Source organism: Sinocyclocheilus anshuiensis, unplaced genomic scaffold, assembly GCF_001515605.1.
Source record: "Sinocyclocheilus anshuiensis isolate Anshui unplaced genomic scaffold, SAMN03320099.WGS_v1.1 scaffold162, whole genome shotgun sequence".
Taxonomy (NCBI): Eukaryota; Metazoa; Chordata; class Actinopteri; order Cypriniformes; family Cyprinidae; genus Sinocyclocheilus; species Sinocyclocheilus anshuiensis.
Window position 1 is genome coordinate 1,998,303 of NW_015542351.1, and position 15,358 is coordinate 2,013,660.

Below are 15,358 nucleotides of genomic sequence, written 5' to 3' on the forward strand. Positions count from 1 at the left end.
GCCCCAGTAAAAATACTGCTGTGCCCCACTAAAACATCACTGATAACTCCTTACATGTCAATGAAGATTATCATATACCGACCTGAGAATATTTTTTTTTCCCTGATATTTCAACAATCAAGTCCATCAGAAGTAGTGATGCCAGATTTGCAAATTAATCACTCTTTTGATCCAATTTGTCAAACGAGTTTGCAAGAAAGGATGTGACGTAAAGTTCATTCAATTTCATTCAAGAATTCATGTAAATGCTTTGAAAAAATATGAGCTTCACGTATAACAGTAATTCATTAAATATAAAACAGCCAACAGTTATATAGCTTATCAAAACAACAAGAGTCAAAATAAGTTCTTTAAACCGTAAAACTTCTATTTGGCACCCAGTTTATATTGTAATTTTCTCTGTAAATCCCTGTAGCATATAAGCAATATCCACCCCCTTTACAGAGGTGCTTTCCGTAAATATCCCACCACTCTCATGGATGTGTGAGCTGAGGCAACAGCCAGGAAATCCCGCATGTCGACTGGGTTAAGCCCTCCTCTCCCTGCATTGTATTATCCCTCTCTCCCTATCTTTGTCCTCTGTTGAATGGATTTCCTTCTGTACCACCGAGCTGCACACAATTGCACAAACCAATCACATATGAGCAGAGGACACAACATAAAACCACACAATGCACACACAATCCAAGCTGTACAATAACAATGACATAATAATCCACACACAAAAAAATAAATTGTGTTATTTACTTATCTTTATATTGTTCCATAATTATTTTTGTGGAACACAAAATTAGATACTTTGAAGAATGTTCATGCTGCTCTTTTCTATAGCAAAATAATACAGTGACCAAAGGCTGAAGCGGTATAAAGATTCTTTAAAATATTCTAAAATATTCCACAACTTTTTTGTTGTTCCACTGAAAAAAGAAAGCTGTGATTCTGTGTCAGAATTTTAATTTTTGAGTTTAAGACATAAACAACAGTGAAAGTACAGACAATCAACCATAATACATTGTGATCTTTTGTTACACATATGCAGTCCAGCCAAACCCCAGCAGGCACCAGACGGGTGTTCTAGTACCACAGCGTTAACCCTAATGAGACTCACATAGTTTCAGTGCACACTCATTACACTGTCACAAGAATCATGGAAAAAGTACATCTTGGCAAGCGTCCCCCTTTTTTTAAATCTCCTTCATCAAGCTATGCTCCAGAATGAAACGCATGGAGAGTTTCAATTAGGCATTCTGGCCTGTGATGAACACTTTGTTTTAGAGGCTTCCGTGCCTTCGTGCCTCTGTCTGTAATAAGGCAGTGATGTGCCACGCTCCCAGAGCATCACAGATTTAACACTTTATTACTAGCACTCAATTAATTCACCAGTCTTCCAGTGGCTGGTCAAATCAGGTCTTCAGACTGTTTCCCAAACAGTCCAGCATGAATAATCCATCCTTATTAAAGATGAAGTGTGTCATTTTTGAAGATTCGGAAATACTTTGCACAAGTATTAATAGGCTAATCTAAAAACTGTGACTATGCAAATATGAACTGTGTTTACAATGACAATTATCATTATATAATGCAAGCCTTAAATGGTCAAATAAAACTGTTGTTTACTTGCAAGCTAACAAAATAGCTGACTAGCTTTGCACACTGCTAGCTGATTAGCCTGCCAGTTTAGCATACAAGTAAACCTCGGGACAGACCAAGCTGACCAGAACTATCGCCGATGAAAGTCGACGGTGTTGTCACCTGTCATCGGCTGCGTCTGGACCAAAAAGTTGAGCTTGAACACACCGCTCAGACTACAGCTAACTGCAAACTAGCATGAGTGTTCTGCACCTGCGTGTAAGGAATTAACTGTCTATATAAGCAGCTATCAATAGTCTATATTTGTCATTTAAAAGGAGAAACCTGAACAAGGATATACAAGATTTACGCAAATATACAAAACATAAACAGAGCAGTGCTTGCTTACCATTATGAATATAAGTTATGTTGAATATCAGGTAAGCTGATGTAACATTAGACCAGCCTTTTGTCTGTGCCATGTTGACTTTCTTGCTTTCATCATTTTCATTTTCATTCTTGTGAACTGACTTGTTCGGTAAATTGAACAACCAATCAGTGTGAGTTCTCACTCTCTGCCCGATGCCAATTTAAAAGTAGTTTACCAATAGATTTCAGGCATTGTAAATAATCAACCAATCGTGGGATCCCTGAAGGTGGGATCTACAGGAACAATGCAAATACACATTCATAATGTATGAGGACCACATAGAGAGCACGTCAATAGGAGAGCAAATCCAAAACCTGGACATTTTAGGCAATTTAGAAATCCCACCCAGGACATGTCTGGGAAAAAGAGGATGTATGGTCACCCTGTGCTAGCCAATAAGCCTGCTAGCTTACATTTATGCGTTTAGCAGATGTTTTATCAAAAAAAAAAAAAAAAAAAAAAATTCTAACTGCTAATAGATAATGGCATTTTGATTGGTTAGAAGATATCATGATACTATGTATATGTTTTTGAACAGACACAATATTTCTTCTTGTGGTCCAAGGAGTTTAGTATTCTGTTAGAGGACAAAATCCTGTATAGTAGCTTTTAACATGACATGACATGACAATTAAACACTGAATTGTGAAATTAACTCCTTTGTTTTTTTTTTACCTTAGTCAGAAAAAGAGTAAAATATTCCAACTGTTCAACTTTTTTGAGACATAAAAAAAGGTCCCTAACAACTGATACTCTTGTCAAAAGGGGTATACTTTTAATGCAAGCTACAGCAAATAAATACATTTGGCCAAAACTGTTATAGGATAATGATCTGCAAACCATATTGGGAACAAATTCCATGTTCACAAGCATGTGCAAGCAAGATTTCAAGCCATCCGACCACTTCCAGGTTAAATATTTATTGTTTGTTTGTCTTTTTCTTTCTTGACTGTCATTTGCTGAGTTTACGGTCTTTGAGAGAGGTCAGCCAAGCTAATTCATCATCCTTTCGTCCTGTTCGCTCTGTTCAGACACAGGCACAGGTCCAGGCATGATGTTTGGTCTTTCTGTTTTTTCCTACTCTATTTAAGAGACACGCTGAGAGGCCAAATGTCCCGAAATTCCTGGACTTCGCTTCATTTGCACAACAAAAACGAACAAGAAACAATAGCAATCATTGTTTTTATGTCCGTTTTTCTTCTCAGACCTAAAAATAAGAGACTGGAAAAATGTGCAGAGATTTTGGAGAGTTTAATTACGGCCTACGCTAAAGAATCGTGAAAAAACAATAGGTTATTTTAAACACCGGAGGTCTATGACAACTCAGCTTGGAGTTCTCAGTATGCAGATGCACAAAACCTGGGGAGAAAGTGGACAGAATATTCCCAGGCTTTGACTTTTCATTGCTCCTCTGTGCATTATGTGGTTGAGCATCCCAGTAAACACATGGACACATTTGTTTGTCAGTCTTTCCATTCTGTTATTAATTTATGCTTTATTGGATCCATATGCTGGTTGTCTGAAATAATCCCATGGTTTGGTTTTGGATTTTGCGATAATGACTGCACATAATCTCCACTTATGATATGATATGAAATACCGATCATTTAAACTATTTTATCTTGTAGGTTTGTTGGAATCTTATATATACAAATGTTTTACAAATTTTTCTATGGATTAGCATTACATTCATGTTCCATAAAGTATTTTTAAAACCATTTTACACTAGTCGTGAGGTTATGGTTAATATTTGGTTTTGAGAGCAAATTTGCTGTACAGTTATACCCAATAGTTGAGTGTTACATGTACATTCAGAGGTCAGGAGTCTGAAAGGACAGTTTGCTTTGCAGTAGTTTGCAATCTTGCCAATTCCGTGTTTATGCTATTACAGCAGGTTACAACACAAAATGAAAAACCACTTTTGTAATCTAAACCCTCTTGCTAGCTAGTAAACATCAACAACAGTCACACTGCTAATGTCCGAGCCATTGAAAGAGCAATACATTTTCATTTAGTTTTAGTATTTGTATTTGAACATCATCTGTATTTGTAGCCACATAATGAACTGAAAAAAGTATACGATTAAGGAGATCTGTGATGGACCTGAGTCTATTGTTTTGGTGCATGAAAGACCCTTTTTAGAAACCAGAATTGCATTTATCACATTTTCCATGCAATGCAGACAAGCAGATATTGCTGTGAAATCAAGATCCTTGGAAAACTGTCAACATATAAAAAATCTAACTGGGTTTTTATTTGTTCAGTCTATTTTTGTCATCCCAGTCAGAGGAGCTATTTGTTTGACCTTACATGCTTCTGTGCATGTGTATTTCTCACAAATGGACCGCTGTGTGTACAATATTCTTACGCAGTTCACTTTCCCTACACACTGATAAGGAGTATAATTCACATTTACACAGCTGCCACAGTGTCAATAGTCAAAAACACACCATTAACACAACATCTTTCATATCAAGTATGTGGATTGTTAAGTGTCTGCTGTTTTTAAAAAATCCCATCAACTCTAATCTTTCTTTTCATTTTAGTTTAAATCTTTAATCTCATTTTATACTCCTCTTTCTGATTCTTGTTTCTAGAATTCCCTCTTACACAATCACTATCATGGCAGAAAAAACATCAGTTGTCATGAGCCATTTTATTACGGCAATGAAAACAAATCTTAGCAGATAGTTTTGGATTATAGCTGACCATCTGGAGAGTTGACCTCATCCACATCCACTGAAATAAATTGAGAAGACCAGTTGAAAGCAGAGACAGAGAACATAAATCTCTCCAGATCACATTGATCTGCTCATCTTCAACATTCTTTGACTTCTAAAAACTCTATATCTATTTATGGTTAACTTACCAGCTGAGCTTTTTAGCCTGCCATGTTTTTCTATTACTGGGACCCAGAGTATTTCAGTTTAAATGATACGTCTGCATTTAATGCACTATAGTCTGTCACTTCAAAAATCATCATCAAACAACCCAGTTCTCATTCAGGTGTATGTATTTGTGAGACATTTGCGGGTTTTTTTTTTTTAGATCAAAAATGATATGTGAAGCTTAAAAGGAACACTATGAGTGCCATTTACTTGGCAAGTGGATTTGCTTCAGTTGTATCCCACACAAAACAATATCATGAGAGAGTTATCTGATGTTTGAGAATGTTGTCATGGCAGTTCAGGTTGTTATTTTCAGACAGGCAACATGGTTTATCACGACCATCTTTCCTTTTCATGTGACACTAATGCTTCAACATTGTTTTGAAGAGCCACAGAGTGATACATGTGCTTGTGCAAAGCATGTTTTTATCACGCAGTGTCAGTCAGTGTTCTTTGATGTAAGCAGGTACTTTCTTTAAGACTGTCTTTTTCTTAGAACACAATTAGAGTTTCCATTAACAACACAATGTAAGAAAATCACAATGCTCATCTGGCACCACAGGCAGACATTCCCAAGAGTTATAGCTCTCCAAAGACTTTCATGATAATATAACTCTGACCAAAAATAAAAAATGGCACACACAGACTGTTTAGGCTGCAATTCAAAATAAGTCAGGGATGTTAATTTAAGTTAATATAGCAATGTTCACCAGGTAAGCACAAACAGCTACATTATGGACAAGTAATGTTTTTGTTTTAATGTGCTTTTTGCCTTTTATATGTACTTGTTCTTCTGTTTGGTCTCAGACTTTTGAACCTTACTGTATGTACTTAGTTACATAAGACCTGTAGAGCAGTAGCCACCTTTTAGTCAAACACTGGATGTGAAGCGGCATACCACAATATTTAACTTTCCAGAGCACCCCTAGACCAGAGGCTCACAGCCATCCTTTCCGGTTACATAAAACTAGAAAAAAGGAAATTATTGATGAAAAACAGGTGAGTAGTCCCTGACATAGCTGCACAATACAATCAAAACCATACATAGAGTCTATAGGAGAATAATTGGTTAAAGGCTTTCTCATCTGTGTAAGTGTGTGAATGGCAGAATCCAGAATAGTATATATAGTAACCCAATGGTAACAGTGTTTAATCACTTATTTGCTGAGCAAACCTGTAATTCAAAGCCACATAGGGAAAAGCTTGGGATTATTTTTACACTATTTGGAATTATTAGCAGTGTATGCTAAGGCTAGCTTCATTATTTTGATTCACTATTTATTGTATTGTTACATTGATACGCTGTAGAAACCTGGCCACCTTATTGAAAAGCTAGAAGAAATTGCATATTCCAACTAAGGGCTGTACTTAGGGATTATTCATAGGACTCTTTTTTTAAACAAATAAACTTAAGAAGCTGATCTATTCAGAGTGAATGACGCTGATGGACACTATTTCGAATGGTCATTACCAAGTTCGGTCAACTCAGGCATCACTCAACACTGCTTTATTACGCAAGTACCTCTGCATTCCTCGGGGGTGCTTATTATTATTACCCTGTCTTTCTGTAAGAGAGAGCCTTGAGCTTATGGGCATCAATATAGTTAGAAAAGTTTAAAAAGCTTCTAGATGTAATGTTTAGAAATGTTATTTTTAAGTTCTAATCAGATGACTAATTCTGACAACATTCATAAAGAAAATGCAAATACACCTATGTATGTGTCACCTTAGGAAAAGAGGTTGTATAGCGCCTCCTTGTGGTTCTAAGAGGAACACAGTTGTAAAAATGCAGGAGTTCAATTACAGTAAAGTCCCTAGACATGTTGACCATGCAATGGTTGCATCCCATTTAACTAAGCGGACCAGTCACTACCGAAATCTTTTTCACCACTCCAATATTTCTCCTTTTTATGTCTTAGGGGCTTTCACGATATTCCTTACTCTGAGTAATGTTTTTAATTCCATGCATAACCAGACATAAACTAAACTTAGTCACACAGACTTCTACACGGTACGTCAAGTTTAGCGTCTTGAGTGTAAAAATGTCAATCGCTAACACTCCTCTGCATTTTATTTATTTGTTTGTTATTCAGAAGACTTAAGGACTTTACATGGCCATTTCCACAGTTCGAGAATAAATTAAAATAAAACAAGACAACCAGCATCAGATAAACCCAGGGTTGAGAATGTCAATGGATGAGTATTTTCAAGTGTGAAAAGCCCACAATGTATTTGATATTTAATTTAAATGGAAATACATAACACTTTAGAATACTGTTTCATCATTAATGAATAACTACACAGGAACACATGAGTAACACAATATTAACACTCTAGTAAGTACTATTAACTAAGGAGAAACTCTGATTAATGAATTAGTAATTAATAGTGCTTAATCCAATGTGGTAGTTCACTATTAGCAAATCAGTAACTACTATTTTTCATACCTTCCAGTAAACTACTAAGAATTACTGCACTCTCAGAAAAAACAAAAGGTACAAAAGCTGTCACTGGGCCACCTTTGTACCTAGAGTCCATATTGGTACCTTACAGGTACAAATTAGTATCTAAAGTGTACATATTAGTACCTAAAAGGTACAAAAGTGTACCTTTTGAAAAGGTACTGCCCCAGTGACAGCTTTTGTACCTTTTTTTTTCATAGTATAATTGCTATGAATAGTGCTTAATTAATTCTAAAGTGAAGGTCATGATAACCCACTAGTAATGACTCAAGTATTACCAAATCCTTCAGAAGGAATTGTGGATTATTTGGAAGTGAATTATAAAGTGAAAAGCATGATAACTCTCTAGTAATGACTGAAGTCTTTGTAAACTTTTGAGATTTTTGTAAGGTTCTGGATAGTAATTAGTTCAGGTGAATTTGGTAACACTTGAGTCATTACTAGCGGGTTATCATGATCTTCAATTTAGAATACTGATCCAAATAATTAGTAATTCCTGTAACAAGATGTAGTAACACTTGAATCAAAACCTTACAAATATCTCAAAAGCTTACAATGACTTCAGTTAAAATTAAGTTGTTATCATACTCTTCACTTTAGAATACTGATCCAAATAATTAGTAACCTCCTCTGAAGGATTTGGTAACACTTGAGTCATTACTAGTGGGTTACCATGATCGTCACTTTAGAATTTATTATACACTTTGCATTATTTACATTAATTATTAACCTGTATGCAGTCGTTCCGAGTAGTTCTCTGGGAGATATGAAAAGAAAAACTGTACTGAGTAGCTAATAGTGAACTACTACTTCCAACTGAGCGCTATTACTTACTAATTCATTAATCAGTTTCTTGTTAGTTAATAGCAGGTACTAGAATGTTAACAGTGCATTAGTCATTTGTTCCTGTGTAGTTATTCATTAATGACGGAACACTATTCTAAAGCGTTACCCACTTCATAACTTTCTCAGATTTATTGTTTTAAAAATCTCCAGTAGATTAATTTGGAATAAACATGAGAATTCTTTCTAAAGAAGGATTCAGAATAGCACACTGATTTCTCACGTATTTAGAAATACTTTCACCATGTCATTATTATTTTTATTACAAATCGTATTTTTACATCTTATGGTTTTCATATATTAAGCCTTATCACAGCACCAATCTATTAACTTGTTGAAACTAGCTGCCTCAAAATATCTACCTTGTACCAACTTTACTGATCTGTGAAACATCTATTTAGATCTGCGATGTCTACTAAAAGCAGCTGAGAAAATGAGCAGGCATGGTGGGAATTTGGAGCTGTTGGCTCTTCTAAACAAACGCTCACTCCTCATATCTCGCTGCCTCTTGAAGCTTTCAGTTCCCACTTGATTTCAATCCTGTCCATGCTTTATGAGAGCCCGGCTTTCAGGTCATTCCTGAATGTAGGTCAGTGTCGTTTAGGAAACCACAAAAGTGATGACAACTTTTGCCACTCTTGTGCGGCCACCCTTCTTGGATTCTTTTGCTGTATCATGTCCATGTGCGGACCCTACACTTTCCACCCATTGGATACTGATTATAGCTATTTGCATCAAATTTGCTCTTTGCTGTCCTATTGGTTCCCGTGAGCAGGTCGCACCTCCCAGAGGACCTCATGATTCCTGATTAGCTCATATTTCTTCCCCCTTCTGTTTATTAATAAATGTAAACAGATTAAACGTTGCCTGAGAGACTGGCGGCATATGTTTAAACTCGGTCAGAGAGAGGCCAGACTACCACTGTCCTATTTTCATGTTCAGCTGGCTACCAGCTCTTCGCTTTGGGTTCACTTCATGGTTATCGTCCTGGAACCTCGTTATCTGAGTTGAGGTGGGTTGATGCATTTATATATAAGTTTTTTTTTCTCAAATGCTTTTGATTTTAGAATGTTTACATTGGCACAGAATCCTAGCTCTAGATACATCTTTAGACTTGTCATATCACTACTCAGTCACTGCAGTGTTTTCATGGTTATTCTTTCTCACTCTGTTTCTATTTTTGGTGATGATTTCAAGAGTCGGGAAAAAGTCGGAGGAAATTAGTTAATTGAAGACAAATGTACATTTATTTTCACTTGATTACAGTTATTAGTTACTTCAAAACAACATGTAAAACTGCTAATATGTCATATAGCATGCTTGAGTAAACATGTCAAAGGAATGAGCAGTTGTTCATGATGAGGATTTTGAGATCACTGGCACTGGTGGAATGTTCTCTGTCTGTTCTTGCTGCCAGTTCAGCAGCTGCTCTGTGTCCCATCAAGACTGGCATAAGAAACGCCAGCCCTGTCTAAAAGGAAAATGGTGGATGGGCATTTCTATACTTACGTAAATCATAGGGTTTAGGCAAGTTTATGTGCAAAAAAAATTGTCTCTTCTTTTTGGTGATTGACAGCATTTTGATGAAGATGCAGAAGATTTATCTGTAGAAACTTTTACATTTTATTCACTTCATGTTTGCCACATGCAAGAGCATGTATGTACCAATGTGTACATGTTCTTTACAATTGATCAAAGGTCCACTCGCAGATGTTAATCTAAGCTTTTCAAATGAACACCGTGTATGAGTGTGTTCATGATCAGTCAGCTGTTCGACAAGTTTATGCAGCTGTCCCTCAATGACGCATTCGCTTCAGATTTCTTCTCACCATCCTCACAATGAACAAGATGTGTTAATATAGTGATCAATGCATTTGGTGTTTGTGAAAGTAATACAAACTACATGCTGTAGTTTAATTCTGATTTACCTGGCATTCACACAATGTTCACCCCATAGGTCAACATATAAAATGGAGGATCAAGAAATGAACTTTGAGCAAGCTTATGGGTCTCTATCTGAGACAAACAAAACGTTTGATCCCTTATTTATTGAGGAGGAAGATGAAGACTACTTTGAAGATTGCTTGGAAGAGATTGAGGCTGCTCTAACTCTTCCTGGAGAATCCATGCATTATTCAATAAAATGCAGAGAGGCTTTGCAAGCTGAGTTTAATGGACTTATGCAACAGATGTTGGCACAGTTAGATGTTTTTGATGCAGCCCATCCAACTACTGCACCACTGGAGTTATTTTCAGAAACAGAGAACAAATTGGACAAGAATGAATTCATAAAAACAATTAAGTTCGGAGAGACGTGCATTCCTGAGAAAGCTCAAACTGTGTTGGAGGCCGAAGATAGCACTGTTGCCAGCCCTGTCGAGGCAAGGCCTGAGTTGTCTGCCAGCATGGAAATACAAAAACTCAGAGAAGCATTCGAGAGCTGTATTCAGGAGGTGGGCCAGTTGGAGCGCAGAAGGGATGAGTTGGTTCAAGAGCTTCTGGAGCTGGAGGAGCCCATGGCCCAAGAGCTGCAGACTGGGAGGGAGGCTCTGGGGGAAGAACAAGGCCTCCTGTCCAAAGTCAGGCTGGAAAGACAGAGCCTGCAGGAGGAGACTCTAAAGACTAAGAGACACCTGTTCACGGCGGCCCGAGATGGTGCACAGAGACAAGTAGAGCTTGAATTACAACAGAAACAGGTGGAGCAGCTCAACCAAGCTCAGGTAGTGTCAAGTGAACTGGTACAAGTACATTGAAACAGAAAAGATGTAAAATCCTGCTCAAGGTTTGTTCTATTCAACTTAAGCAAGATTTTTATACCGATTACAAAAAGGATTTACAAATGTAGTTTAGAACTGTGTAGCAAAAGGACACCAGGAACTGTAGCCAGGCATTTAATATGAGGTAAGATTTTCTTCTGCTTTCCCGGTCAGGCCAGTAGTAAATAGATTTGCTCTGTTAACATTCTCAGTGGCCCTAAAACAAAAATTAGATACATTTTTAATTAATTGAATTCTTTGTTTAATGAATTTAATTCTATAATTCTCTATCTCTCTCAATGTATTTTTTTTCTTACATATTTTTTAATTAAAAAATCTTTTCTTAAATTTCAGCAATTCTTGGAAATTGTACAGGACACTCAATAACATTATATAATATATAATAATATAAATAAAACATTATATATACAATTTTATTCCACGTTTTACTTCCCGTTTCTTTGTTTTCTACACCATTTTTTTCAGTGTGCAAAATGATAGTATACCTGGGCAGGGGCGGACTTAACCAATAAGCGAGGTAAGCAGCCGCTTAGGGCCCCGGGGAATCAGGGGGCCCCATCTGATATAGGCGAAACATGTTTGGCAAACGCTCCGGTGTGTATTTGTGTTGTAGAGAGTGTCAAATGTTTATATTTACAGCGTGTTTTGCAGCATTGAGCAATATAACCAATCACAGACATACAGTTATCTGTTGATATTCTGAACGCGAGGTGTTTAAGTTAGAATCCACTCACCGTTCAAAACGCAGAGTTTTTGTCCAGTGCTGAGCTCTGCAAGCTCATGAATCCTCTCATTAAAAGTGTAGATACGATGTAAATAAGAGATTCGGTGTGCAGTGTAGAGCTTCATTGATTAACGGAACGTCGTGAGATCGCGATGAACTGAAGTGAGTGACAGCTTTTAGTGACAGCTTTCATATATGTGCGCCAGCGCGAACTGCCGCGCACTCGAATAAATGCACGAATGCGATGACTGGAGATTTTCGCTTAATAATTACATTTTTGATTTGTTTCTCTGCAAACCCTACCACATGACTTCAGAACACTTGGAATCCTTTTTGTACAAAGACTGAATAAAATTATAAATCATTAAATGGATGAGTGCAAGTATTTTTATTTTTATTATTTATTTATTTTTGATAATGTCTTCTTTTGTGATCCGAAAAAAGTAAGGTAATATGGCTTTAGAACAGCATTAGGTTGACTAATTTACTGAATTTATCGAATAGACAAGTTCTGAAGGGGTAAATAAACTATAAACTATGAAAGAGCGAGCGAGCAAAATAAGGGATAGGCGTAAAAGAACACATAGTTATTGTGTTGGGGCCCCATACCTGGAATTTGCTTAGGGCCCCCAAATCACTAAGTCTGCCCCTGTACCTGGGGAAACATTAGTTTTGATTGGTTTGTGGTTTTCAGCCCTTTTTTCTTTCTTTCTTGCAAAATTTGTTAATCAGATTATTTTAAATAGCTAACAAGTTCCAACTTCCAACCAACAGAACTTTTGTAAAACAAATGTCGAAAATCATATGGTTCAAGTTACTCAGTCCATGTTGTTCATGTGACATCATTTGTGATAAATGGGTGTTATATCCACTCTAACTATATTCAAAACCCTCTGGCTCAGGAGGAGCTGAAGGCCCTTGCTGTTAAGCTGACTGAGGAAATCGCCAACATCCATTCAGACCACCAAAGCAACCTGCAAGAACTGCAAAAGCAACTGAACGTCACTCAAGAATCCAGCAAGAGGAAGAACCGCTCTTATGTGACTCAAGGACGCCGGGCTTCTTGTGACCTCCAGCAGTACCTGCAGGGTGGGATCAAAGCTCTGGAAGAGTTTTACGAGCCCCGGTTAGTGTCCCTGCTGAAGAGACGGGAGGCCACCATGGATTCCCTCAGTAAGGCTAAAGAGCAATGCCAGGAGCTGAGGGCCCAGTTAGGACCGCTGAAAGAAGAGGAGCAGATGCTGAGACTCCAGAGATCTTGTCTGGAGGAGAGGATCCGACTAATGGAGAGACAGAGGAAGGAAAATGTGGAACAATATCAGGTGAGTAATGTTCACTGATTTTAGATAACTGTCATTTTAGATCACAAGTTATTGAACGTTTAATGTTCTTCTTTCAGGAGACAGTTGATGCCTTGGAGGAGAACATCAGAGAACTGAAAACTGAGCTCAAGGTCCAGATAAAGAAGACAGAAGGATTGGATATGCTGAAGAACAACATGGCCAAAGAGCTGTTCTTCTACAGGCAAGTGCAGACACTTTTTCAAAGAGTTTTTTTGACACTGCAAAGTAATTTAAGGAGAAAATACTATTACACCATGCGTGTATCAAGTAATAAAACCTCTTTGTTAATGTTAATGTCTATGTTAATGCATCCTCATCCTAACCAGCTGCAAAAAGTTGCAAGATTTCTAGCTCTGTCACACTACATTGGATAGCCCCATCCACAATGATATGTCATTGGTCCAAAAGTTTACTCTACTAAATATTAAAAATCATATAGGGTAAGAAGGGCTAAGATTCCCCCAAGTAAGTAAGATGACCCCAAATTTTTATCTACTATTTACTGTAACTCATTATTGTTATTATTTAGTAATTCCATGAGTTAGATGTACATCTTCACTTTTCATTAAAACCTGGCATGTTTAAGGCATGTTATGACAGTTCTTTAATTAAAATATGGTCAATTAAATATGTACTGTAAATATCCATATGCCTGTATATAAGTCAGAACAAATTTACATTTCAGATGAAAGGCGTGTAGTTTCTTTACAAAGTGACATCGCCCGCTATTGGCCTGGCATGCATAATACAGCGTTTTAGTCATTTTCGCAGAGCCGTGTGAAGAGAGATCGTTTTGAGTTGTTGTCTGTACACAAAGCTTTTCAAAAACAAAAAGAAAGCATTTTCGTTTTTTATTACATTGTTGTTGTGTAAATGTATCCAGTAAATACTATTCTCAAGAGACGCATCTTCCTCCACCTTACCCTACGTTCTGATTGGCTGTGATTGTACTGGATTTCCACTTTCAGTGTGGACAGACAATTTACTTTTACTAATTGCTGAAAACTTGCTGCATTGAATCTGGTTAGGACAGATGGCACCAGGGCCAGCACGTGCCTATAGTCAAACTAGGCAGGAGACAGTTTCAATTTAGAAATTTGGAATTATTGCACTCATATCAACAAGTTATCACCCCATTAATTATTCTATTCTAAATTAACTTTGGTCCATAGTGCCGCTCCCATGTGAAATGCTCGTGTATGTTTTTATTTAAGTGCAAAATGTATCAATAAACAAAATCTTCAGTCTTTCACGTGCATCTAGATTGTGTTTAATTGTGACTGTGAAGTGTTTTGCCTAGAGTGGCAGTTGAGCTTGTGCCAGCCCTGGATGGCACATCTATATTTTACGCCTTTATTGTTTTACAGAGAGCATGTAGAGGGCCCCTGCAAGCAAGAGAACGGTGTGGTGGTGGAAAAAACCTAATGAACTAATGTTTGTATTATTATCTTATTAGTTATGCAAAATCTTTTTGATATATTTTCATAGTTTAATCGAAACTGCTTGTCTTCTTTTTCATTAATAGTCAATCACCAAAACAGTATCCCCAATTTACTGAAGATGCACAACAGTGTTTGTTTTTTTTGTTTTTTTTGGCAAAGGTCAAATTAGATTTTAAAAAGCACTCTGAACAGCAAGGACCAATTGTGTCAGATATCCAGATCTTTATCTGACAAGTTACGCAGCTCAGAATGTTCTTAAAACACTGTTCCCTTTCATGGGAACTTCAAACTGCGTCCTCTAGGGGCCGCTATGGGGAACGCCTCGTCGTGACCCGTGTCTGAAGCATACATTGAAAAAACACCAACTCGTTGGCCGGCGACAGCCATGACGTCACTACCGGTGCGACTATCGTATAAATAGGCGCCGGGAGCACACATCATTCTCTTCTTCGTCTTCAATGACTGTTTTGTTTGAAGCGTGCATTTCTGTGGTAAGAGCGATCTCTATTTATCTGGGATAAAGGGGAATGAGGGGATAAAGGGGAAGGGAATGAGCTCGTGGGGATCGCAGGCGGATCTGGCCGATGATACGGCGAGGCTTTACTTGCCGTGAAGCGGATGAAGAAGTAACGTCGCGAAATATCTCGATGAACGTTATTTTTCTGGCCATAAACCCTCCAGCTCAGGTGAGCCTTCCTTTCTTCCTGTTTTTCATATAAAGATTGAGAAGGAATGGAAGAGGCAGTTTTTTCCTCACGCATCCATCGATTCCAGCATACGAGTTATGCCAACGTCGAGGCGATGCGCAAAAGCGGTTATGAGAAGATGCCCCTATAGAGAGACGCTGGTCAGCTATCTCTCTATGGGTGAGACGTCCTCT

The 15,358-nt window shown here is 37.6% G+C and overlaps 1 protein-coding gene across 1 annotated transcript; it reads left to right on the forward strand.

Annotated features, from left to right (window-relative positions):
• The first annotated feature begins 9,106 nt into the window (after nt 1-9,106).
• On the forward strand, nt 9,107-14,737 carry LOC107691532 (syncoilin-like). Its single transcript, XM_016490169.1, has 5 exons — nt 9,107-9,204; nt 10,150-10,912; nt 12,596-13,015; nt 13,093-13,217; nt 14,404-14,737. The coding sequence occupies exons 2-5, from the start codon at nt 10,163-10,165 to the stop codon at nt 14,459-14,461; spliced, it is 1,353 nt and encodes a 450-aa protein (XP_016345655.1). The 5' UTR covers nt 9,107-9,204; nt 10,150-10,162; the 3' UTR covers nt 14,462-14,737.
• Nucleotides 14,738-15,358: the final 621 nt, after the last annotated feature.

Bases quoted from the DNA above. Each gene is read 5' to 3' on its own strand.
- LOC107691532 (XM_016490169.1), top strand. From the start codon at position 10,163: ATGGAGGATCAAGAAATGAACTTTGAGCAAGCTTATGGGTCTCTATCT. The intron at 13,016-13,092 runs GTGAGTAATGTT...TTCTTCTTTCAG, and splicing joins AAAATGTGGAACAATATCAG to GAGACAGTTGATGCCTTGGA. The intron at 13,218-14,403 runs GCAAGTGCAGAC...ATTGTTTTACAG, and splicing joins AAAGAGCTGTTCTTCTACAG to AGAGCATGTAGAGGGCCCCT.